This window comes from Antedon bifida, chromosome 8 (genome assembly GCF_963402885.1).
Source record: "Antedon bifida chromosome 8, ecAntBifi1.1, whole genome shotgun sequence".
NCBI classification, from domain to species: Eukaryota; Metazoa; Echinodermata; class Crinoidea; order Comatulida; family Antedonidae; genus Antedon; species Antedon bifida.
Genome location: NC_136233.1, coordinates 1,297,193 through 1,322,790, shown reverse-complemented (window position 1 = coordinate 1,322,790; position 25,598 = coordinate 1,297,193). Strand labels below are relative to the sequence as shown.

Below are 25,598 nucleotides of genomic sequence, written 5' to 3'. Positions count from 1 at the left end.
TTTTAACAGATTTCAACTTCGCAGCAGGTTGTTTTGTTGTTAACTACCAATTCAAGTATTATTTAGTGATCATTGCTTTTATCATATCAAAGTGTGAAATGGTTTACGAAAGACCAACATTTTCACTACCATATTTGGGTATATCACTACCATATTTGGGTATATCACTACCATATTTGGGTATATCACTACCATGTTTGGGTATATCACTACCATATTTGGGCACATTACACTTTTTTTGTTAAAATAGTTCGATAGTGTAGACTGAGCTTTAAACCAAATTTTAAATGCATCACTTTATTAAGCTAAAAAAAACCATCCTCAAGTGACACGCTTTCCTTCTGTCTTCCACTTCCCCAACAGGGATGTCTGAAGTACTCTTAATTGTAGGGCGTCTGATCTTACGGAAATTCCTAAGTACGTTGTCCTTGGGGTTTCTATGTGGTGTACTTTAAGACTTACACGCTTTATTTCGAGTCATTCTAGGAACAGCCGCTGACTGAACATTTGATTTTAAGTGCGGCACACAATGGTTTCATTACAACACCTTGCCATATTGCTTCTTTTAATCGCATCATTCAGTTATGCTGACCGGAGTAAGTTAATCTTTGTTTACTTATTTTTCCTTCAATCATGTGTATCTTAATCTTGTTTTAAAATGTAAGTTTTGTCTCAAATGTTCACTGGGATATACTTGATCATTGTGTAAATGTTATTTCTCATGTAGTTATGTTGTTCATGTTCATAAGTTTGACTAATATACTTTCCATTTTAGGTGTCTCATCATATTATCTTTATTTCTTTATTTTCATCTGCGCCAAACACCTTTTTTCAAAAATCAATCTCATAATTTTCACCATTTTATTCTATGTTTTAATAATTATCATTGTTATCATTCCATCATAATCACTGTCACTTTCATCTTCTATCATAATCTCACCTCTTCTCGAGCAGCAGGGGATTATCTCTTTACAGATGTTTAACTTCCGAATTATCCCACTCGCCTTCTATAGATTGTTTCACGCCCCTCGGAATGCAAGACGGTACGATACCAGACAGCCAACTCACTGCTTCGAGTCAGTTCAACCCAGAGTCTGGCCCGACAGCTGTACGCCTCAATGGGCCAGGTAGCTGGGCCACTCTCCACAAGGTTTCTGATCAGTGGGTACAAGTTGATATGGATACCCCGCGTCTAATCACCGGTGTTGTCATCCGAGGAAACCCTGATTATAATGAATTTGTTATGCGTTACTACGTACATTACAGTTTTGATGGTTTACAGTGGAAGACAGTACGTGATGCAAATCAGAATACCAAGGTAAGTTGTTTCATAGATAGGTCCTTAAAATTGAAATTTAACAATTTTACAATCATCCGATAATGCGATTAATAAACGTTATATTTAATATTTTGAAAATTATTGAATATATCTGACTAATTTTGCACTCCCTTTTCAGTTATTTGACGGCAACTTTGATAACATAACTCCGGTCCAGACAATTTTTGTCAAGAGTATTCGTGCGCGATATATCAGAATTCAACCATATGTATTCCACGGACATCCCAGCATGCAATTTGAACTTATAGGATGTTTAAACAGTAAGTGTACCAACCTTTAAAATTGAATTTTCTTATTTCTACTAGCAGAATAAAAAGGAAGTATTTTTTAAATATTTTTTGTTGTTGCAGAAAGCGAGTCTTGTTGGTCGTTTCCGTGTCAAAATGGCGGCTCTTGTGTTGAACTTGGAGATGATTTTGATTGTAACTGTTTACCTGGATTTTCTGGCAAATCGTGCAACGCTGGTAAATATATATTTTTTTGTTTTTTTTGTGGCACATAAATGATCAAGTATATTACCCCAGGGCTTTATTTGAGACATTTGTATTTGAAATAAATATTTCTGTGTTGAATAATTGTTTTTACACATGATTGGAATAGAAATAAGTTAATGAAGAACACTTTATGTTGGGTTGAAACCTGACATATTTATAGTTATACATGGTAAGTATGCTTAGTACAGGGAGCACAAGGTATTGGTAAGTTATGCTTGGTACAGGGAGCACAAGGCATTGGTAAGTTATGCTTGGTACAGAGACCACAAGGCATTGTTAAGTTATGCCATGGTGATGGATTAATGAATAGATCTATTAATTAATCCATGGTTATACATAGTGCACAGAGTTCAAGATACAGTAGGCCTCTGTAAAGGTTATGCAAGGTAATTATTATGAAGATAAGTTGATGGTTTGAGGAGCACTAGATTTAATTAAACAGTTTAGAACACTGGCTTACATAAACAACATGATGTTTCATTGAATGTAGAGCCTTGTTCCACACCTCTTGGTCTTGAAAGTAATGTAATCCCCGACAGCCATCTATCAGCATCGTCATACTGGTCTGGTGAAGGTACCGCGAGACGTGGTAGATTGAATAGCTACGGTTGGGCCGCTTCAACCAAACGTGATCACGAGTGGTTCAGTGTGGACTTAGGCCGACCGACAAACATCAGTGGCGTGGTTACGCAGGGCCATGCGTACTGGCCCGAGTGGATTAACAGTTACAATGTTTTAATTAGTAACGATAGTGATACGTGGACAGCTGTTTTGAATGTTACAAGTAGGCGACCACAGGTAGAACATTTTGTTTTAAATTTTCATTCAAACATACACCTCTGTGTAGGTCATAGGTTAAAGTTCAGCCTGATTCAATAACAAGTACAAGGCTGTATATTTTTTGGTTTTGTCACAATCGGCATGCCATAGCAGTTTTATGACAAAATGTATGACACGTTAGTTTTCTGTTTTTCTCATTTTTTTCTAGTCAATTAGACTTGACAACTTGGATTTGTAATTTCTGTTTTATTTATCGAGTATTCCTATTACAACTAATCCATTGTTGTTGGATGTGTTCAGTAATAAAATAAATCCTAAATGAAAATTAATTAAAATCACAAAAGTTTCACAATTGATTTCTAGATATTTAAAGCAAATGTTGACAAGACTTCTCCGGTTAAAAACTATTTACCGCACATTGTCACAGCACGGTATATACGTATACGCATTGAAGAATACCACGGCCATCCAAGTCTTCGCGTAGAAATTCTTGGTTGCGAGGAACTTGATAGTAAGTTGTTTATTCAAGTTTTCTTATCAGCCTTCTTGTTTCAAGACTACGAATGTATAGGTCTATAATAGGAAAACAATTGTGTAATTGGAAGATTATTATTATTATTATTACTAATATTTTTAGCTTGCAGTTATCTACAGTTTAAGTTCTATTTATTTGTTGTTAGCTGAAACCGTTCAATCCATTTTAATGTAAATTTATATATTTACAAATGACAATACATTTACTTACTTACAATAATCTTGCTTGTTTCAAATTTGTTCAGAAATATTTTACAGGTTGTAGTTCTACTAAAAGTTGCCATAACTTTTCGTTTTTATAGCTACATTGCCCCTAACAACGCCAGTAGCAACGACCCCATTCCTAACAACAGAAACAGATGATGTGTCGCAGCCTTGCACAAAGTATCCATGCGAAAACGGAGGAACATGTCGACCAATCGGATCCACAAGTTTCACGTGTAGTTGTCCCGAAGGATTCACAGGCTTTGTTTGTCAGGATGGTAAGATTTACAATGATGAATTTTATGATGTGCCCAAATACGGCAGTGATATACCCAAATATGGTAGTGATATGACATCATCATGTCCATATATGGGCACATCACATTTTTGTCACATTAAGTTTGATAGTGTAGACAGAGATTAAGCTCCATTTCCTCATATTGATATTATATACCAATAGTATGTACATACTATCTAGCTAACACATTTGATTTGACTATTTTAGCTCCTAGTGCTTGTGAATCTAACCCATGTATTAATGGAGGATGGTGTAACAAACAAGGCTCTGGCTTCAGATGTACCTGCCTAGCTGGCTTCACTGGTAAAAGATGCCAAAAAGGTAAATGGTTGCATACTGGTACTGGTTGCAGGATTGGTAAGGTTGAGTTAAAATTGAAATTTAAATGTAGACGTTTGTGGCCAGCTTGGTTTCTCCTTGAATCGGCCTATGGGGTGAGGAAAGTGGATGGGGGCATTTTTTTGTATCAGGATTCCGATAAAGATTTTGACAGGAACTGAAAATATATCTATGATTATTTTTACAATTGACAGAAACATGTGTTGATGAACTTGGAATGGATAAAGGAACAATTTCAGATAGTGATATAACAGCTACCAGTTTTTTAACTTCTTCACGACCTTCTGATGCCAGACCCAAAGGGGTAGGCTGGATGCCAGCCTCAAATGACTATCAACCCTACATCCAGGTATTTTATTCAACTTCATCTTAAGCTCTATCAAACTTTATGTGACAAAAAATGTGAGGTGCCCATATGTGAACATGATAATGTCATATCACTACCATATTTGGGAATATCACTACCATGTCTGGGCACATCAAACCTTTTTTGTCAAACTAGTTGTAGACAGAGCTTTAAGTAATTATAAGATATAATGATGGCATGATAAATTGAACATATTTCGATAATTGTTTTTTGAACAATTCTAGGTTGATTTAGGGAAAATGAAGAACATGTCGGCCATCATTTTAATGGATTACCCAGCCTGGTCTGTAGTTGTCACACAGTTCCAACTATCATACAGTTCAGATGGTGTCAATTGGGAATTTGTACTGGACGAATATGGTCAACCAATGGTAAGTATACCGGTCAGGGCAGATGATTTGATTTCTGGGTGACCTCTTCAATGCTCCGTTCTCCCAGAGAAGGCATGGTGTACAGATCATCAACATGCTGAGAGATGATCCACTACTCTTTTTCGTACACACAGGTGATTAATGTACAATGGATCAACAGCTTTACGTCCCATCTGAAGGACGAATCAATTAGAATAAACTATCTTGCCTAAGGTTAAATCTATGTGGCTCAGATACTCAGTTCAATCAATTCTGTTCATTTAAACAAAGTTCCAAATTCAACAACTTTTTTCAATCAACGTTAATAATGAAATGTTTTTTTAAAATAAATTAGGAACTACTCGGTCTGACCTATGGTACCTCCGCTGTACAGATTCACCTGTATGAGCCGATAACAACGCGTTACCTACGTGTGCACCCTACAAGGTGGATAGGCACTTATCCAGGAATGCGATTTGAGTTGCTTGGCTGTGATATCGGTGCTCCCTCTATCGTGAATGACTTTCCATTGGTTACACCTGCGACAGGTGTAGCTACTGTACCAAGTGATGCAGTAACATTGTTTTATGGCTTGAAGGAACCAATCTATAATCATAAGGACACATCACAGGTACTACAGCCATACTTATATCATGGAGATTCCTGCTTATATAGGTTTCTCAGACTACAAATAGTCACTATTAATTGCCTACTAAAAACTACTGCTACTGGTACTTGCCTACGTTTATTTTGTTATTGTTCATTTTTTTTCATTGTAGTTTAAGTTACAGTGCCTTGTGGGAGGCCTCCGAGTGAAATAAATATCCATTTCCTCTCCCTAGAGTTAAAACCGAACGTTCAAAAAAATTTATAACTAACTTTGGCCTCTTTAATTCCTGGTAGTGTATCCCTGTACATGGGTGCCCCTTTCTGACATGAGTTTTTGTTGAATTTTTTATTTTGTCGTTTTTAATGTTGTCCTTTTCAAATTGTAATGTCCGGTCTTTATATAGTATATAGATGTATATGTATTTTTCTAAAAATTACTTATATTTTTATGCATAAGATTTATATATCTTACTTTACATATTTATTTTTGTAAAACTTTAATTTTAATGTATTTTGAAATTGCAATAAACTTTCCTCATATCGTATGTAAGTTTTGAATTTTAAAACAAGTTTGAGGGAAGCATACTTTTTTAAAGCATTCTCTTAATCAATTTTGCCTGCTTTGCTTGTCCTATTCAGTCAGTCATCCCCGTCTAGATCCAACCAAGTGTCCCATTAATAAGGCTGTCCTCTGAATAGGTGCCACGCTGTAGTGTTACTGTTGCCTATATGAAATTAAGCATTTTCGATTTTGGAAGTGTTCTGACAGTTTAAAACAAAATTTAGCCTCTGTGACTCTTTTGATTGACACTTTCCTAAAAGCATCCTTTTAATTTTTCAGGTCATACAATTTGATTACGAGTATTTTGATTATGGTGATAGTTACAACCCATCAACTGGAATTACCACCATTAAGGTTCCAGGAACGTACCTCATTTTCATCTCGGCCACAAGTACCAACTTGTACACCCCACCCAGTCTAACCATCATGCATAACAACAATGGACTAAGCCAGCAACTTGTTCCCAAGCCATCTGCTAATGGACTGCTTAGAGGTGAGATGAGTGCAGTCATTGATGCTGAGGCTGGGGATAGGCTCTGGCTGGAGATACCCAGTGGTGCTTCATTAGCGGCAGATATTATTAATTCATCTTTATTTATACAGCTTGTTTCAAAGTCAAATTGAATGAATAAGCAATCAAAGTTTGCATGGTGGAAATCAATGTAATGATATAAAGTTTGCGGTACACCATGGGTATGTAGTTCTGAAAAGAACTGTTGAGCTTGTCTACGTTTCGTTCAATATGTTTCAATCATCCTCAGGATTGAGAGTGAAGATAGTCCAGAAAATTAGGAATATCAGTTTTCAAAAACTACTTATGTTGTGTACTGCCAACCTTATATCATTAATCATCACTTTAAAAACATATTCTCGGTTGTACAGTATATAGTAGTAGTAATAATAAAAGTTTAAACAAACCCTCATGTTCGTACACATTTGTTCATTTTAGTCATTGATTGGTTTAAAGAATACTGATATGTATCTCTATATGTCCAGTATCATAGGCAAATTCTATAATACAGTGTTACATATGTATCACATGTGACGCGTATGTATGTTTGTACAGATTTGTTTGTTTCAGTCATTAAACATGGTATAAAGAATATTCACCCGGCATGTATCTCTATATGTCCAGTATCATAGGCTAATTCTATAATACAGTGTTACATATGTATCACATGTTATGTATGTTTGTACAGATTTGTTTGTTTCAGTCATTAAACATGGTATAAAGAATATTCACCCGGTATGTATCTCTATATGTACTGTATCATAGGCAATTTATATAACACAGTGTCACATGTGTATCACATGTGACGGGTCTGTATTGCTTATGTCCTTGCGTTGCGTCCAGGTAGGAACCAAGCATTACTGAATACAATACTATAAAACACGGTTTTTTCTCACAATTTATTTCGATCAATAAAACTGTTATCAATACATTTTATAAGATTTAATATGAGTAAAATAATCAGAAAATTAATTGATTTATTGACATTGTTTAAACCATACAGTAATACCAGGTAAGTCCAAGCTAAGATAAACAATATTAACTGGCAGTGTTGTAAGTAAGATCAACGAGTATAATTTATCGAACATTAAATAATTATAACAACTACCAGACTAATAATCACTGACATGTTTTAAAAAAGTTCATGGTTTAAAATAAATGTTTTAAAAATGTTTAAAATAGCAGTTACCATATGTTCTTTACACTTAAGATACTTTTGGAAGAATAGAATTGCATTGAATTTAAATACCCTATTGTGACGGTGTATTATATACACTCTACTTTGGCCTTTAAAGCGCAATTTTAACAAACGATATCTTGATGACGTCATAACATAGTGCGTCGCGCGCACTGCGTGCTGATGACGTTACCAAGAATGGAAAAAATGATCTTGCAACATAGCTGTTACTTACTCAATTATAATTATAATTTACATTTTAAAAGTTTTTTTGAAATACCAATATGGTTTTAAATAATTTGGTAGTTGCGTATGAAAGACAATTTAAGATACACCTCTTGTGTCACACTCGCCCCTTAATGGCCCCTCGCCCCTATGGTCCCGTCGCCCCTTAATGGCCCTCTCGCCCCTAATTTCAGCGCATTAACAACACACTACACCTCACGTACTACAATAAAGTTTAGTATTAATCTGTGCATTTTAGATGTGCACACAATAACAAATAATTTGCCCTTTTTTCAGTAATAAATATAAATCCACAACATATAGTTATAACCCTTAAAATAGCGGCAGTAAAAAAGGGTGAATTCGTCACCCAAAATAACCGGGAAGTACGTAAAAAACAGTATTTATTTAGTAATTATTTTAAAATATCTTGCAAGTATGCCGTGCGATAAACTCCAATCTAATAATTCAAAACATGCTACATGCTACAAATAAAATCGGAACGAAATATTTACAGTTATTAATATCATCGTCATAGACATCCGTTCACACTCGGCATATTGCAATAGGTGTAGCCTTACCCCTAACATTCAATCTCGCTATTGGTCCTAATGCATTACGTCACCGTACGAACATAGTTTCGTCATTAAACAAATAAAACCGTTAAAACGAGCATTAAATAATTTTGGAACGAGCATAAATTTGTTCATCTTTATCTATGTGGATCTGTTAGGGAAAAATATTGAGCTATAACTTAAAGACATTGCTCCTAAGATGCCAATCTGCTCAGCCGAAATGATGACGTCGTCAAGAGATTCATGTCGTCATTGGTCTGTACCACGTGATGTCTTAAACTGTTATGTTGAGAAAAACTTCGAAGGCTGATTTTTTTTTCGTCCCACCAAGTGGGAATTCGATTTCAGAGTTTACTCCTTGTACTTCTCTGTTGGTGGCACGACTCGCATTAATTTCTGCAGGAAATATGTGAACGTTTCTGCAAAAAAAGAAATTGTATAAAAACTTTTAATCGATCATCAACTTCCGAATGTAAATATCTGTATGTTCTTTGGTTTGCATTCAATGTTCATCTATAGAGGTAGATAGGCACGAGAGTGGTTGCCATGGCAAGAGAACACATTTATTTGGCCATATACATTACGCATGACAAGAATTTAAACAATAGGAGAGTATTCAAATGCATTGGCGAAATTCATATTATATAAATGTAAGAGGTTTCATGTGCGGTGAATAATATAAAATACAAATACTTACTGTTGAACGAGAAAGAATATTTCTTGTACACAAATGGGAAATATAGAAGAAGTCCGGCGAAGATGAAGATGAGAGCGTATAAGAACTCCAGTTCTGGTTGGTCGATGATAGGGGCAAGGACAAGGTATACTGCCGCTAGTAGAACAGCAATTGGCAGGAAAATCGGTACCTATAAGAAAACCATGTGGTCATTGAAAGATGGATGGTTAGCAGGCTACTCATGGTGGGATATTGATTGGAAGAATTAGAAGCTATTATGGCTTTAAGGCTACATTCACACAAAAGGCTCCGTTCAATTTTGTATACAAGATACCGTCTTCCGTTCCGTGAAACGGAACAAGTGTAAATGTAGATTTAGCTTCATTCCTTGGACGCAACACAATTGCGTACGTACGCGCAACGTAACGCAACTGTTGACGCAAACGAAACTTCGCATTCAGTCGGAAAGCCGCGTTGGTAACGCATCACTGATTTCATTCATTGTGAGGGCGCGCTTCGTGGAAAATGTTGGCATTTTTGCTATTTTAGTACACTTAGAAAATGGTATAATTTTGATATTAAATGAAATCAATAAACGTATTTCAATAGTTGAACTACAAGCGTAAATAATGATAAAAACTGTGATCTAAATTCCACAGATTTTTTGTTTCAAGAAATATCATTATTTTATGTATAAACTTTTTTACTTTAATTTTTTTTTAAATGATGGTAAAAAATCATTAAATTTCATATTTTCTAGATAAGGTTTCAAAGCGAATTTAAAATCCTTTCAAGATAAACTATTAAGCTATCTATTAAAATAAAAATCTAATTTTAAGCTTTCTTGGGATGCAACTCCCACTAATCAAACCAAACCTACTACATTTCTGTTCTGTTTCGATCGAAAAATCGCCATTTTGAAACTTTGTTTACGTTTTACGAAGCTGGTACGAATCGTCCCGGACCGAATCGTGTCTGTGTTCAATACGGTTTTCATGCAGGCGTATTACGTCATAGGCCTAAGATTTCAATTTGCTCCCCGATTATTGTTCTATTTGGTTTCTGAGCTAGGAAAGGCTACCTACTATAATTACTTACTTGATTTCTAGCCTAGCTAGGCCTAAAAATAGTATTTTCTAGGCCTAGCTAGGCTGAGTAATTCTGATATAATACTAATATTAGATAGGTAGGCCTACCCTAGTGAGTGTTAATAATATTAGCTGGGTATTCTATAGTCTAGGCTGGTGGTAGGTCTATCCCAGCTCTGCTCATATACCAAGCAAGAAGAAGCCTGAAGGAGAAACTAGGCCCAGAACAAATAAAAAACTGTTAAAAAAACAATAAATGGAAAAAAAAAAAAAAAAAAAACCCATTTTCAATTTATATATGGGGAATGTTTTATAAAATCGGGCATGTTTGTTTCAGAGACTCAAACGTGTATTTTTATATGGTCATGTTTTTAAAAAAGATAATTATGGGCCCAGCTGAAACCAAGATATAAAAATATAAGTCCACCATTTACTTGAGTATTGTTACAGTGATTGGTTGGTACTCAGTATTTCAGTATCTGGCAGTAAATGTCACACTTGTATATAAATATTACTTTATTAGATACAACTTGCATTTCACACAAGCAACCAATTTTTTTTTTACGTATACAGAATGTGAAAAAGCAGTTTTTAATACAAATATCTTTCAAACAATACTGATATAAATAGTAAATACTACTACTGTATATAAAAACTTGCTTTTATTTAAATAGCACCTTGTTCATCAAACATAACAAACTAGCTAGGCCTATATCATATTAACTTACGTGAGTCTTACGGTTGTAATGATTTTATGATTGTTTTATATGTTTATATTGTATGTATCTGTGTGACTCTGGTTGATAAAGTAAATCAATCAATCAATTGCAACTTAATTTATATCTTATCATTGACTGATCTGAAACGCTTCTAAAACTTGAATGCGTATGAATGTATATGTTATATTATTATTAGCGAATAAAATGAAAAACTATCAGCTGCAGCAATGATATTGAAATCGACAAAACCATTACAGCTTCCACCGTCCAACCTCATATTGAAGAACGAGACAGAAAATCGTCGAGTCTTGATACCAACAAAAAACCTAAAATGAAAATGAATAGCTGAAATGTAATGAATGAAACTATTTAAATAATTGTCACTATGATATGAACAAAACATTGCATCGTTATACAGTATAATTATTCAACAACCTGAAAACATTTTCAGATATAGGCCTACCATGAAAAAGCAGCAAATACAAAATTTCATTATGTCTGTTTATTGTAATAATTATTAATATTATAAATAAATTGTACCCCTCAGTTGTCAATAATTTTACTATAAATAAATATTTAACTATAGAATAGGTAGGCCTATACCTGTATCAGGCTGCGATTTGCTTAATTATCTTTTTAAAACTTCCCAATGCATCTTCAATATAGAGTAGGATTGTAACGATACTTTAATAATACTAAATTGTAACTAAAGTATTTAAATTATTAACAGAACATGTTACTAGGCCTAGGCCGATATAATACGACAACGATCCACCAGGTCGTGCATATACTCACCTACAACAACCACAATCAACACACCATGGACCACACACGACGGAACTAGTGCCGCGAGACGTAAAAATATATGACATGAGGACCTTTTTTAAAATGTTCGCTATAGGAAGCTTAAATAGGGTTTCAAGCCAATTTTAACGTAAAACAGACTATTGATACTTACTCTATCCATATACGTCGGTTTTTTGGTAATTCACTGTATGGGATGCAAATCCCACTAATGGAAAATTTGTAAACAAACACCTGTTAGAAAACTTCAGTTTTGACGGACGCACACGAACTTTGGAAAGAAATTGTCGCTGACAACAAATCCAACAAATTATTCAGAAAATTAGGTGACCTGCGACATCTTAAACATATAAGGAACTGATCTTACCATATATGGTTAATTTTTCGCCTACTAATGTTTATTAAACAGCTATTAAATGACGTATACTTTATGCTAATGTTTTCGCGCGAAACGTTGATGCTTCTGTGCCGAGAGAGGGCTTCTAAAATTTATGACGTCATGCGAAGTCGAAAATTCAGCGATAACGGTCATATTTCCCAACGCGGCTCTCCGACTGATTCATCGCGTCGTGATTAGTCAAATTACTTGCGTTACGTCCTTGACGTCCTAGTGGGAACAAAGCTTTCAATTCAATTCAATTCATTTATTTTCCAGAAGACATATAATACATATAATACAATCAAAAATACAAACACAAGAAAACTAACACCAGTCTGGCGGATTGTAGAAAAGTGACGAGTACTCTCCTTCTGGTGCAGACAAAAACAAGTTAACAGCAAAAGACATTAAATAAGGCAGGGAAAAACTTAGAGGTAAAGTAAAAAATAAAGCTTCAATCCAAAGATCAAAGATAGTTTTACAATAGGGTCGCCTTCATTTCGAAATGGGATACCTTGAGATAAGCCCATTGGGATTGTTCTCGAGTCATGTTATAGTAATGTACACCTCTTACCCTAATAGCTCTCTCCTTGTCGGGATATTTGTAACGTAGAACAAGAAGAGCAATAAACGTGGCTCCATAAAACATCCAAGCGGCGAAACTAAAGTAGTTGACTAAAGTATCGAAGTCGTTTGGTATAATGAATATTATAGCAATAAATGACTGTAAAATAAAAGAGTTTCACATGAATACATTTTATAATGAATACATAAATGGAGGAGTCATGGTTGGTTGGTAAGTGACGTAATGAATAATGAACAACTATGTTGTTTATGATTAAGATGACGATGTCTACTGAATGAAATTATATTTCACTATAATGTACTGTCGTGATAGTTTGAACTGTGGTTCTGTTGATCATGATGTGAATGACGTCAGTGATCGTGGATGAACATGGAGATGGTACTCACTGTGAAAACGATGGATGGAAATGGAGTGAATCGCTTAATATGAATCATTGAAAGAATCTCCATCATGTGACCTTCACGAGCAGACACAAACGCTAACCTATAAAATGGTGGGAAAATATGATGTGAAAAAAAAAAAATGACAGAAATCTCTTTCCACTTTCCATACGTATTAAAGTTTTCATCTACTTTTTGTGACGTGGAAAATGCTCAACCAATCAGAGCTCGGTAAGGTTCGATTCGAAAGAATATCTGAACTAATGGAAAACTAATGGGGCAACCAATTTGAGATGCAAGATGCTTATTAAACCTCTAGTTGCAACTTACCGTCCTGAGGCAAACAAGGCGCCATTGGCAGCCCCAAACGTTGAGAAACATACAAACAGTGGTATGATCCAAGCCATGACACCAAGAGTACGATCAGCCAAGGTCTAAACAAAAGCAAATACATTCAGATGATTATTCCTTATGGCGTCGTAAGCCAAGGTTTAAACAAAAGCAAAATATATAAAGATGATACGGCGTCATAAAGCTTAATTTTTTATCAATAATATTATGTGTACAAACAAGGAGATTTCTAGAGGCGTGACTGTATAATGAGAGGTCCATAACATACATGTTTACTAGAGAACTGTTTACTGTTTACTTTGTACACTAAATAAACTGAAATTATGTAAAAGAATATAAATGTCATACCACAGCTACAGCATCAGAAGCTAGAAGTTCCAAAGGTGACATGACAGTGAAGTAAGCGATGTTGACCAGGAGGTAGAGAACGATGACCAAAGGCATGCCAATGAGAATGGCCAATGGCAGGTTCCTGAAATGAATAAATTAAATGATTTCATTTATGTAATAGTCGGTATAGTTGCTATCATCTTATCGTCTGCTACAGTATAGTTCCTTCTACTGTTTCACTTTTCAAATCATAATTTTAAAAATTCTAGATTAATATAAATTGTAGATTGGTATGTTATGTTAATATTCACTCCTTTTCAATAGTACTTTATGCACATACTTCTGCCCATTTACCATTTGGATTCCTTACCTCTTTGGGTTGACCAATTCCTCGGTAACAAAGTTTAACTGATTCCTGCAAAAGAAAAGAGAGAATAGATTATTAACATATTTAACTCTTCCATTTCAGAGTGATGTATGTCGTTGACAGATTTGCTATAAATGGAGATTTCAATTTGCCACATATTGCGTCTGGAAAAACTGTGTCGAGAAATCAAGTGTAAAGCGTGTTTCACACACACGCAATGTAATGACGTAGACGCAACGCGTAAGCGAGTTGACCAATGACAAGCGACAGTTCGAATGATACTTGTGATTGGTCAAATCACTTACGTCACGTCTCTAGCGGGAACCAAACATTATATTTACCATGAATCGTATGCCCATAATCCTTGATAAAATGCAATTCCATAAGCGAATACCCTCGTAGAAGATCCCTCGAATGACACGGAAGTGTTTAGATGCTCAGTATGACCTGTGAAAATAACAACATATATACAGCTGTAAAAACATTTATTTACACAAAAATCATTACAGAAACACTCATACAGAATTTCTAAGCAAATGCACAATGACAATGTTTATTTTGGAGTATAATGCTGCAAGGTAAGCTAATGTTACAAATAGGTCGGGTAAACTATTCAAAATTATGCTACTGGTATGTCTGGAAAGTAGACTACACAAAGAGGAAAGGGCAGGTCTTAGACAAAGTGCATATAGTGTATCTTACCTTGACATAGCCTTACAATTCCAACAAATACAATTATAATAAGTGCAAATATTTTTGCTGCAGTGAAAATAATTTGAACTCGTGTTGCCCATTTGACACTGTAACTATTGATGAACGCAATTAAAACTAGAAATAAAAACGAATGGATAGTTTATTAACATCATAAAAACAAGAAGGAATATCATAATATTGTATAATATACGGGGCGCAGTTTGCGACATGGTACTCGTCCCGAATTGCGCCCCGTAACTATAAAATTACATGACAATGCATATGTCATAAAGGTTATACAGTAGTGTAGAACATACGGGAACTTCTAGCAATGTTAGTCTGTCATTTGCATTAATAATGTCCAAGGTTTTCATACAACTATTAGTATTGTATTCACAGTGAAAAGTTCACTCTTCACTATTCCCTGCGGTATTCGTAATGTTAGACCAGCAATGAATAATGCTTGGTTCTCACTAGAGACGCAACACAAGGACGTAACGCAACGTAAGTGACTTGACCAATCACAAGCGATGAATTATTCGACTGTCGCTTGTCATTGGTCAACACGCTTGCGTTGCGTTTATGTCTGCGGCGTTACGTCCTAATGTTTGGTTCTCACTAGAGACGCAACATAAGGACGTAACGCAACGTAGGTTAGTTGACCAATCACAAGCGATGAATTATTCGAACTGTCGCTTGCCATTGGTCAACACGTTGCGTGTACGTCCTTACGTTAAGTTCTAGTGGGAACCAAGCTTAAATATGAATTCTCTATAATAATATATCAACCATGGAGAGAATAAACAGTACTCTATGCTTCAAAATAAGCTGTCAATACTTACGTATCGCTGTAATAGCAAACAATTTAATAAGATAAACCGGAACCTCGCAAGATCCGGATACAAAAAGCTGTACAAAATATGTTCCAAATGTCAATGTGATAGCTGCGAGTGAACTCGGCTTTAGAACAATCGCATAAGTCCATGAAAATAGATAAGCTGGTACAGGACCGAATGCTTCGAACAGATAAGCGTACTCGCCCCCTGACTTGCGTACTAGTGTTCCAAGCTCAGCGTAACACAGAGCAGCTGCCGAGAAAGAAACAAAAAATGTATTATTTATTTATTTTGCGGTAAATAAAAGAAACTAATATATATTATTAAGAAAATAACTTTTGCCAAAAACGCGAGGCGTACCAGACTGCGTTTGACGCATAAGTACGCACGAATGCGGGCGTACTATACGTTTGACGTGATGAGCACGCATAAAGGCAAGCGTACCAGATTACGTTTGACGTATGAACACGCGCAATCGGGGGCGTACCAATTTACGTTTGACGTATGAGCACGCGGAAAAGGAATGTGTAATGTATAGATTCTCATTTTTCTTATATATTTCAATTTCTTCCTTTTAGTACTGGTACTAACTCTATACTATTATTTTGTCAATAATAATAATGAATATCTTCACCAAGCTACATACTCCCTAGTGGATATCGATTGGCGATAAACCTACTCGCAATATACAGTACAAATGTATTGGTCTTTATGCACCTTTTTCTCTTATTTGTTTATCATATCACGCAGATACAGTCGGCTTAACATTATATTGCATCATACGGTATATTATTATTGGCGAAACTCAATGCTTTTTCTTCCCTGTGTTTTTGTTGCACCACCACAGACATAATATTTACATTAAATGTAAAGAGAGTCAGCAGCAGGCGCGTGACATATGATCACGACATTGTTGTTAGGTTGCGCTGAGTGTATGCAATAGACGCACCGCATAAAGCCTAACGACAAAACAGAATGTCCTATAATGTTTGTTGACTATATGTATACAGCTCTGTCTTCACTATCACACTAGTTTGACAAAAAAAGTGTGATGTGCCCAAATATTGTAGTGATATTCCCAAATATGGTAGTGATATGACATCATCATGTCCATATATGGGCACTTCGCATTATTTTGTCACATAAATGTGTAGACAAGGCTTAACAGATCGGTATACAGATGTACCCTTCTGTGCTTTTCCACGCCCGGTTGGGCTAAAATGATTCATCAATGAAATGTAGTATAATTTAGGTGTGTTTCTAAACAAAGCCTCCTATTTATTTAATATTTTCCATGAATGAAAGGGTATAATAGTTGAATTTGACCTTTTGTAATATATGCACTAGTTATTTTATAAAAATACAAATGAATTCGATTACAAACAAAGGCAAGCAGTGCAGTCTGTTTTTGTTAAGTTTATAAATTATTTTCAAGTAAAGTACAGTTCAGACTACCTTCATAAAACTAGGAAGTGGTTGTTCATATTAATTGTTCGTTGATAAAGTACCCGTACACGGTCTATTAAACCTACATTTTGATTACTATTACTGCCTGCACCATTTCCAAAATTAATTATTAATATCTCATATAGATTGAATTTTTTTAGGGCGAATATCGACAAGAAATGAAGGTGAGAAGCAATCATGTGAACGCATCATCACCGCTGTTTGATTCCCGTGATTGGATTTTCGGCCTGCAACTGATTTACTCTTATTTACGTTGCTGCTAATCGATCATTGATTTTAGTTGAGTTAACTAATTTCGCGAGTCGCACTGTGCTGCCTATGAAATACTGTGATTGTACAGTAGCAGCACTAGTTGGTGGTGTTGGGCTGAAGAGGTCGATGAATGAAGGACGTATGTAAGGATAAAGAACAGTGGTTGATGAGGTGGCTACACAAATGATGATGATGCTGATGATGACCAGACGACGATGACGGATGATATGAAAGATGATGATGATAATGCAGACGATGAAACATGATGATGATGATGATATGAAAGATGATGATGATACATGATGATGCCAAATGAGAAAGGTTACTCATTTACTGGGTTTACTACTGTATATTGTATACCAGCATTTTATATTAATATCGAACTACAATCCTTGACCAGACCTTGCCGGACATCACGATTTTTAACAAACATATGGAATTTGCATCCAACCCAAGGCAATCTTATAGCCTTTGTTGATCAATTGTTGTATGATTATAAAAGATGTGGGTCGGCGGATCATTCGTTGCTTGTATTTAATACCAGCACCAGAACAGCATTCGTTTTAAAGCTCAGGTACAGGCATGAATTTAAATATAATATCTGGTTAATTGTACATAAATCAAATATTTGTAACAGAAATCAAGACGAAAAAACATAAATTTCCCTTAATATGGCCAAATACAAAATTTGGCAAATTTCTGCAATAAAAACCAACAAGACTTTTTTTCAGTAGTTAGGTGTCTGGTGACTCCCTAGAAGGTGAAAAAATATGGTGGATATACGGTGGATATTTTTTGCTATAGCATGAAAATAAAAATCTGAAGTTGAATAAAAATACCAGAAATGTAAAAGTGAAGTTATATTACCTATATTTAGTCATCTAATAACATTTTTTACCACACCGTTTATTTTTCATAGCTTTTTAAAATGCCTCTCTATTTACAAAATTTGTGTACAAAAGAATAGAGATTTTACTGTGTAATTTGAACTATCCCCCCACTGATAAGAAAGTGCTTATTTTCAACAAGCTCGTGTAACACAAATAAAATCCCAAAAATTATGAAACATAAGGGAAACTATAGATCGATAATTATTGAAATGTATGATCAATAGAAATTTGTATTTAATACCAGCACCAGAACAGCATTCGTTGCTTGTATTTAGTACCAGCACCAGAACAGCATTCGTTGCTTGTATTTAGTACCAGCACCAGAACAGCATTCGTTTTAAACTCACATATAAGTTGTTAATGTATTTTTTTATGGATTTGGATGAAGACGTGACCAAAGAAGTATTAACATATAACAAGCTAACAGACATTCACAAAAAAATCCCATCTCAACGAAAATATTTCTCCGAAATGATTATCACAAATGCTATGGTGGAAATTATATATTTCCTACATGCTAAAACATATTAGTCGTTCTGTTTGATGATATCGTGTTAAAATTAGACTATACTGGTACGTAGGCCTATTTAAGTAGCCAAACTATTTCCAACATGCATACAAACACACTTGGACCATTTCAATTGTAGTAGGCCTCGACCAAATTAATCCCTGTTCTAGCTGCTTAATTCATATTCCAGAGCCTTGACTTAGGCAAGGATCAGCAATAATCGCCGTAAGCTGGTCAAGAAAATTCTGAATTAAACAAAATGGTAGCTGAAGGCACAAAATGGACGTGTGGGCGGCGTTCCTTGTCGTTGTACAGTAATATTTTGAATGTGTGTGCCATTAGTCATATATGAGAGTTGGCATTAAATTTCGTTTAGAATCAGAGAGGTGTGTTGTCTAGGAATAATTACGCGTATTAATACGTACTTTACGCAATTAACGACAGTTCGAATGATTTGTTACGTGTGGTCAGAATTATCTGCGTTGCGTGTACGCCTTTGCGTTGCGTCGTAGCAGGCCTATTGGTGGAACCATTATATTGTCGCGTTGATGGTGAAGTTGGTATGATAATGGTGATGGTGATCTATTCATGGTCATACCCTGGTATTTAGTGATAATGTATGGCACGCCATGGCGGACATAAATATATCGAGGTCATATAGGCCTACTCATTGGGATTACACACAACGCTATCCATCGAGGTGCACATTGCTACCAAGGCCCTGGCGTGCCATCATAAAAATGATATGATGGCAAAAAACTAATTTGTATATACATACCACACGTAGATAAAACTCCACAGGCTATCCAAATGACAAGACTCATTCCAACGCTGTCTGTTTGTCGTAATACCCCCTTAGGGGATATAAATATACCAGATCCTATGATTGTCCCCACTAACAGTGATACTCCAGCTAAGAGGCTAACTTGACGCTTAAGGACCACTTCGTCACCCCCTCCACCGGTACCCCCATCGCCTTTTTCCTTTTCACTCATTTTTCTTCTTTATTCCTCAACAAACTGAAAAGAAATTTGAATATTAATGCTTAAATTTGTATTAAAAAAAACATGAACATTCCGTGTACAACAGATGGTACCTATAATTTTTATTAAATTATTAATTATGTTTATGATTGGAATTTATTCTCTACACTTGTTTTTGAATACACATGGCGATGTTTGTAGACAGCATATAATTTGTTGCTTTTGTTTTGTTTGGGGTGGAGCAAATGGTATGTGTATTGGAAATCGATTTTGAAACAATAGGTATACAATGCACTGTTAAATTAAGGTCACTAATGGATTTCATTATTAAAGCTTGGTTCCCACTAGGATGCAACGCAAGTTAGTTGACCAATCACACGAGACTGTTCGAATAATCTATCGCTTGTGATTGGTCAAATCACTTTGCGTTGCGTTACGTCCTAGTGGGAATCAAGCTTCAGTAAACAACATAATTGCATACATCATCTTCTCTGTCACAGTTGTTATTTTTTCCCTCCGAATATTATGCGCAATATATTACAATTTTAACATGGTTTAACCCTACAGAATGTAAGTCCTCGATTTCCACTCGAAAAATTCGAGCGAGCATGATAAGTAACCGGCTTTTTATGGTAAGGAATGTCCACAGTTTGTTACTCCGGGCAATACCTATCAACAGGAGTCGAATTTCGATTCGCTTTTGAAATGTATGCAGTTTTAAGGCTGTACGTCTTCGTCCGTGTAGATGCATAATAGAGAAGAAAACCTAATTAATTCTCCATTCTAAAATCACAGGATTTACCGAAGCCTTAACAAGCTTTAACGATTTTCCTATTGCCTATTTATCTGACCATTGACCTGTTATGCAATGTCTTTTGAAATTACTTCAAGGTCTTGCATCAAAAGAACAATGGCTATTTGAAGCATACTTATTCATGTGCGATCAATACCTACTACCTGTTGTTGTTGTTTTACAAGATTTTTTTTACCATGGTTCATTTTTTACATTTTATATACTAAATCATGAAAAAATATATTGATAACTCATTTATCGATCAGTATAACCGTAAACGTATTTTTACCAGCAGATTTCAGTTGGAATATACTGTATATCATTTGCCGGCCGGAACACAGCGATGAACCATCGATTGATTGTTAGCATGCAGATCTTTATGATTATAATTTAAATGTCGAGGCTTAATTGCTACGCACATGTAAAGTAATATGTAGAAAATAAAGCATGGATAAAGCATGACGTCACCACACTTAAAATAGTTGCGTATGTTAATGTTTTATCATTAACACGCCCACATACACACGTGACGTGAATATCATAACAACCATGTTTACAACTCGATGATTGCATCAGGCATGTTTTAACCTCAGGAAAAAAACTGTTATATCGTGTTGGTGTACTATGCATCCTGTTTATGTTAAACATTAATTAGATACGGAACATTATTTCACAAACATGAAAAGTTAACGTCTGTTGTAACATGTAAATTGTTGATGGAGTGTGTGTTAGTACTGCTAGTACGTACTACCTACCATTGAGATAATTCATTCATTGCCCTATTATGATCAAAGCTATTAAATCAGTGACTAATTACATTATCATTTTCTATGTATTATTTACAGTGATACTTAAGTGACACGGCAAACAAACAATCGGTTACCGTGGCACTTACGGGCCACCGTACATTTAAAAAGTAAACCTGACCAAGGACGACCTTGTACACTCCAAGGACCTTAGCAGACAGCAGATCGGATACATTATATGAGATAGTCTTTTACCCTCTTTTATATCCATTGTTATAGTCATAAACCTTGTAAACATAGGTCTGTGACTCATTAAATACCATATAATAATTCATATCAATCCAGAGATTCATCCCAACTATTACAAAAAAAGACGAAAGTGGTCTTATATTGGAGGTATGACAGTAACACCTTTCAGCAGGAGGAGCGTCTATTAGATGGTTTTTAGAGGTATAAAATAGGCCTAACATTTAGATAGATATTTCAAACACAGACTGATACATCATGTACGACATACTACTATGTATTATGTATACAGTAACTACTATACTACTGTTGTACTACAAACTACACAATGAGAATCAACAGACTGCTGAACAAAACATGAACGATAAAAAACAACGTATACGCCACGTGTACAACAAGTACCCACAACATAAATGCTTCACGACTCAAATTGTTGACAAAACACAAAAATATTTTCGAGTTAAATGTTTAAAATAAGCGTAAAATACTCACGTAAATTGTAAAAAAACGGTGTGCGTAACGTATTCCAAATGAAACAGACAAAATGAAAGGTTTTTAATACAACCTAGGCCGCTACAGAAGAGTACTTGATCGTAATCCTCATGCTCACAATACCCCTTAACCAGTAAGTAATTAAGTCTACCCAATGGGCCAATCATAAATGTGTGGCGTCATGATTGACATGCAGTGTCTACCAATCACATTGCAGATAATAGATACACTCACTGTTATTGAAAATACTACGCTTGATATAAACAATACTGTAGGCCTACTTAATTTTCAGAAAAATAAGCTGAACGTGTATCTATAAATAATTAAAAACATTGTGTCTGATAAATCTACATTCTGCTGTACTTACAATGACTATTGGTGGTCTATGTTTTAACTATTAATCAATTATTTTACAACTCCTGGTTTGAACAAGGAAATTCATGCTGGTTTGAAACTGCTACTACGTCTGTTTTGTAACTATTTTATATTGAAACGTTTTTTACACAAAAGCACATTTTTTAGTAAAAAAAGTTTGAGGAAATATAATGTTTGTCTTACGAATGGGATTGCCACCTTTGAGAAGGATAGTGAATGAATTCAATTGTAGTTATCCTTGGCAATTTGCCTAAAATGAGAATAAGAAAAACTAAATTAAAGAAAATAAAAAGTTTTAACAAAACAAGTAATAAGACTATAGGCCACAACTGATTTTTTTAAATCTTTGAAAATTCCGCTGTTTTTGTTATATTGATGGCTAGTTTTTGTGGGTCGGTCTACCCATGAGTTATAGTACAATCTCTCACCACGGTTTATAACCTCCCTGGTGAGAAAAGTAGGACTACAGGTAGATCCTACAGTATAAAATAGTTAAAGGCCTTACTGTGTAGCCTCTATAGAAGCACTCCCCAGCCCAGTTATTGTTTGATACATATTTCGGATTACACGGACTAAAGACTTGAATGAATAGGCTATTGAGCTTATAGGTTGAAACCAAACTCTACGTCAATACAATTATCAACAAAAAGCGCGCGAAATCTTGTAAACTCTTGGCATCATACACTTGTTTATATGCCCTAGGCTATCGGCCAAGTATGAGAGGAAACTGATCAACAATAGGAAACTAAAAACCAGTGTTAGTTCAATGTTATTCGCAAGCACATCCGCCAGACAAACTTAACAATGGATGAGGCAATGGATGAGTAATTATATCCTTTCCTGGAATAGAGAAAAGATCATTTTAAGGGTCAGACCAGGAGAATTGGTGGAAGGGGCAGGGTACAATTCCTAGATTGGTTTCTGCTAGTAACATTGTTTTTACCATTAAAATTAATATGTGACAGTTTATGAATGGGTGTATGTGCGAGGTCTTGGGCCACTAAATGAGGTATGGCACGCTCCTGATGGATCAGTACTGGTATGCATTAATGGGTGTATGTATGAGGCCTTGGACCACTTAATGAATGGCACGCTCCTGTAATGGATCAGTATTCTTTGTATCGTAATATAATATATTTTCATTAATGTAATATATATATTATCTTTGACTGTATCACCCTTAATTTGTTTCAATATTAATAATTACTAAAAAACCAATTTAATAACTGAAAGTTGCATTGACAATCAATACATAACACGACGTTTGCTCCTCGTTTGAATGACGAGCGAGCGAATACGGTAACCACACGTACTGCAATAACATGGCATATGAGATTTGATTGTGATCGATAAAAATATATGTTACATTTCACAAGATCAAGTTTTGTCAGGTGGTCCAGATGTAAGGCTTCGGTCACAACATTTATCGTCTGATGAAGAAACAAGAAGTTGACGCACAACTATTAGGCCTAACTATCATAATTAAGGCGCGCGTCGAAAGTGTGTATTGATGATTAAAGGGGCCTATAAATTAAGCTCAGGTACGATGTGAGAAGAGGACGAAGGAATACTGACCACTAATTTCTTTATACTGGGAAGCCTCTTCAGTCGAAGACTGTTCTCCTAGAGGGCCGAGTTTTGTGACGACAGTGGATGTGTGTGTACATCGGGGTAACCCCCTACTCGACTTGAAAATGTACTAGGTTCTTTAAAGTGCACATGAGCTAGATCTCACACATAAAATAACTATATGCTTGGCCTTCTATGAGATACTCAACACCATCATGTGTATCGCAAACTTTATATATCAGCATATTTATTTCGCCATTCAAACATTATATTATCATTATTAATTATTATCAAATTACCATCATCTATTTTAGACAATTTATGCATTTAGGCTAGGCCTATAATATATGAAATATTCAACTGTAGTAATGCATGACTTCTACCAGCTACTTGTAGTTTATACCATACGATGTCATATTTTCAAGGCTATAAACAAAATGTACAATATGGAATGATATGGTGGTAGCGGGTGTGGCATCATTATTATATAAATAAACCTTACAAACCGTATTCAACTTGGAGTCTAGCCAAATATGTATTGATATCATGCAGTTCATTATTGTATGTCGGTGGTGGTATGTGTGTAGGTCTTAATTGTCGCGCCATTTGTTGTTAGTAGTAATTAGGCTAGTTTTGTTTAATACTCAATTAGTTTCGTACGTAGAATATAGTGTTGCAATGCCGGGAAAATAATCAGCTTTCGGCAAAAAGCTCATTATTAATGTCAAGGACGTCACACTATTCTACGTTGAGTACGAGATCAGCCGAGATAAGACTGTTTAAGAATAGATAAGACGGAAGAGACCGCCCATTTGTATGCATAAAATAACATTGAAGTCTAGATACGAGTTAGTACGGTACTGTCTGTATACAAGGATATTTAAACACTAACTTTCTTATATTAAATGAATAAATATTACTGAATGGTACGGTTTGTTACCTTTGTCATGTCTAATGTTCTATTGTTACCTCGAGTGCCCTTAGGCCTACATTGTCAGTTTCAAATCGAATAGGCCATACTCAATATGGTATTAACAGTATTAAACTACATAAAAGGACTTTGTTTTGTATAGCTGCAGTATGTGACGTAATTTTTAGACTCATAAATAAACTCGACCGCAGACGAAAGAAACGGTAATTAAAAATGTACGCATGCGTGTAACCTCAGTATGTGACGTCATCTAAAATGTTTTCCCAATTAATTTTACTGTAAACAAAGAAATTGGTAATAGTTAAAGCAAAACTAATTTGCGCATACAGGGATGTAACGTCATTTGAATATCAATTTGCTCATGCGTAGAAGCCCAGTATGTGACGTCATTTTGAAACTTTGTCCCAATCAAAATGGCCTGGAAGCATACACGGATTTTGCAGTGGTAAGTTACAGGTTATTTAGTTGTTTACCCAAACATATAATGTGTACTGTGAACTAAATATGAATCTTATATTATTGAAGAAAAACATCATTGTAAGCCCTCCATTTCAGGTTTTGATTTAGGTCAATTTTTGCTTGGACCACCTAGGCTAGCTAAGACTAAGTACTGTGACTCTGTCACGCGCGGCGCCGAGCGAGCCTGTGTCCCCTAGCTGTCGTCTGCTGTGTTCGCTTGTCACGTGACCGGTGTGTTTGCTTCGATCATGGAGGTATAAAAATAGATCTATTTTTATACCTCCATGCTTCGATCATCCCGAAATTATATCAAA

General features: G+C 35.3%; 2 protein-coding genes across 2 annotated transcripts; one reads left to right on the top strand and one right to left on the bottom strand.

Annotated features, from left to right (window-relative positions):
• The first annotated feature begins 400 nt into the window (after positions 1 to 400).
• Positions 401 to 7,064, top strand: LOC144850640 (uncharacterized). The gene is made up of 12 exons (XM_078707982.1): positions 401 to 596; positions 1,014 to 1,318; positions 1,458 to 1,599; positions 1,690 to 1,803; positions 2,324 to 2,631; positions 2,977 to 3,124; positions 3,450 to 3,629; positions 3,857 to 3,970; positions 4,183 to 4,337; positions 4,580 to 4,726; positions 5,061 to 5,336; positions 6,156 to 7,064. The coding sequence occupies exons 1-12, from the start codon at positions 530 to 532 to the stop codon at positions 6,498 to 6,500; spliced, it is 2,301 nt and encodes a 766-aa protein (XP_078564108.1). The 5' UTR covers positions 401 to 529; the 3' UTR covers positions 6,501 to 7,064.
• An 872-nt stretch (positions 7,065 to 7,936) lies between these two features.
• Positions 7,937 to 22,092, bottom strand: LOC144850641 (b(0,+)-type amino acid transporter 1-like). Its single transcript, XM_078707983.1, has 12 exons — positions 21,951 to 22,092; positions 19,469 to 19,709; positions 15,580 to 15,825; positions 14,747 to 14,872; positions 14,386 to 14,491; positions 14,048 to 14,092; positions 13,696 to 13,819; positions 13,327 to 13,430; positions 13,003 to 13,099; positions 12,605 to 12,754; positions 9,062 to 9,230; positions 7,937 to 8,783 (listed from the first exon to the last, which is right to left on the bottom strand). Exons 2-12 carry the CDS (start codon positions 19,683 to 19,685, stop codon positions 8,716 to 8,718), a joined length of 1,452 nt encoding a protein of 483 aa, XP_078564109.1. The 5' UTR covers positions 19,686 to 19,709; positions 21,951 to 22,092; the 3' UTR covers positions 7,937 to 8,715.
• Between the last annotated feature and the right edge of the window lie 3,506 nt (positions 22,093 to 25,598).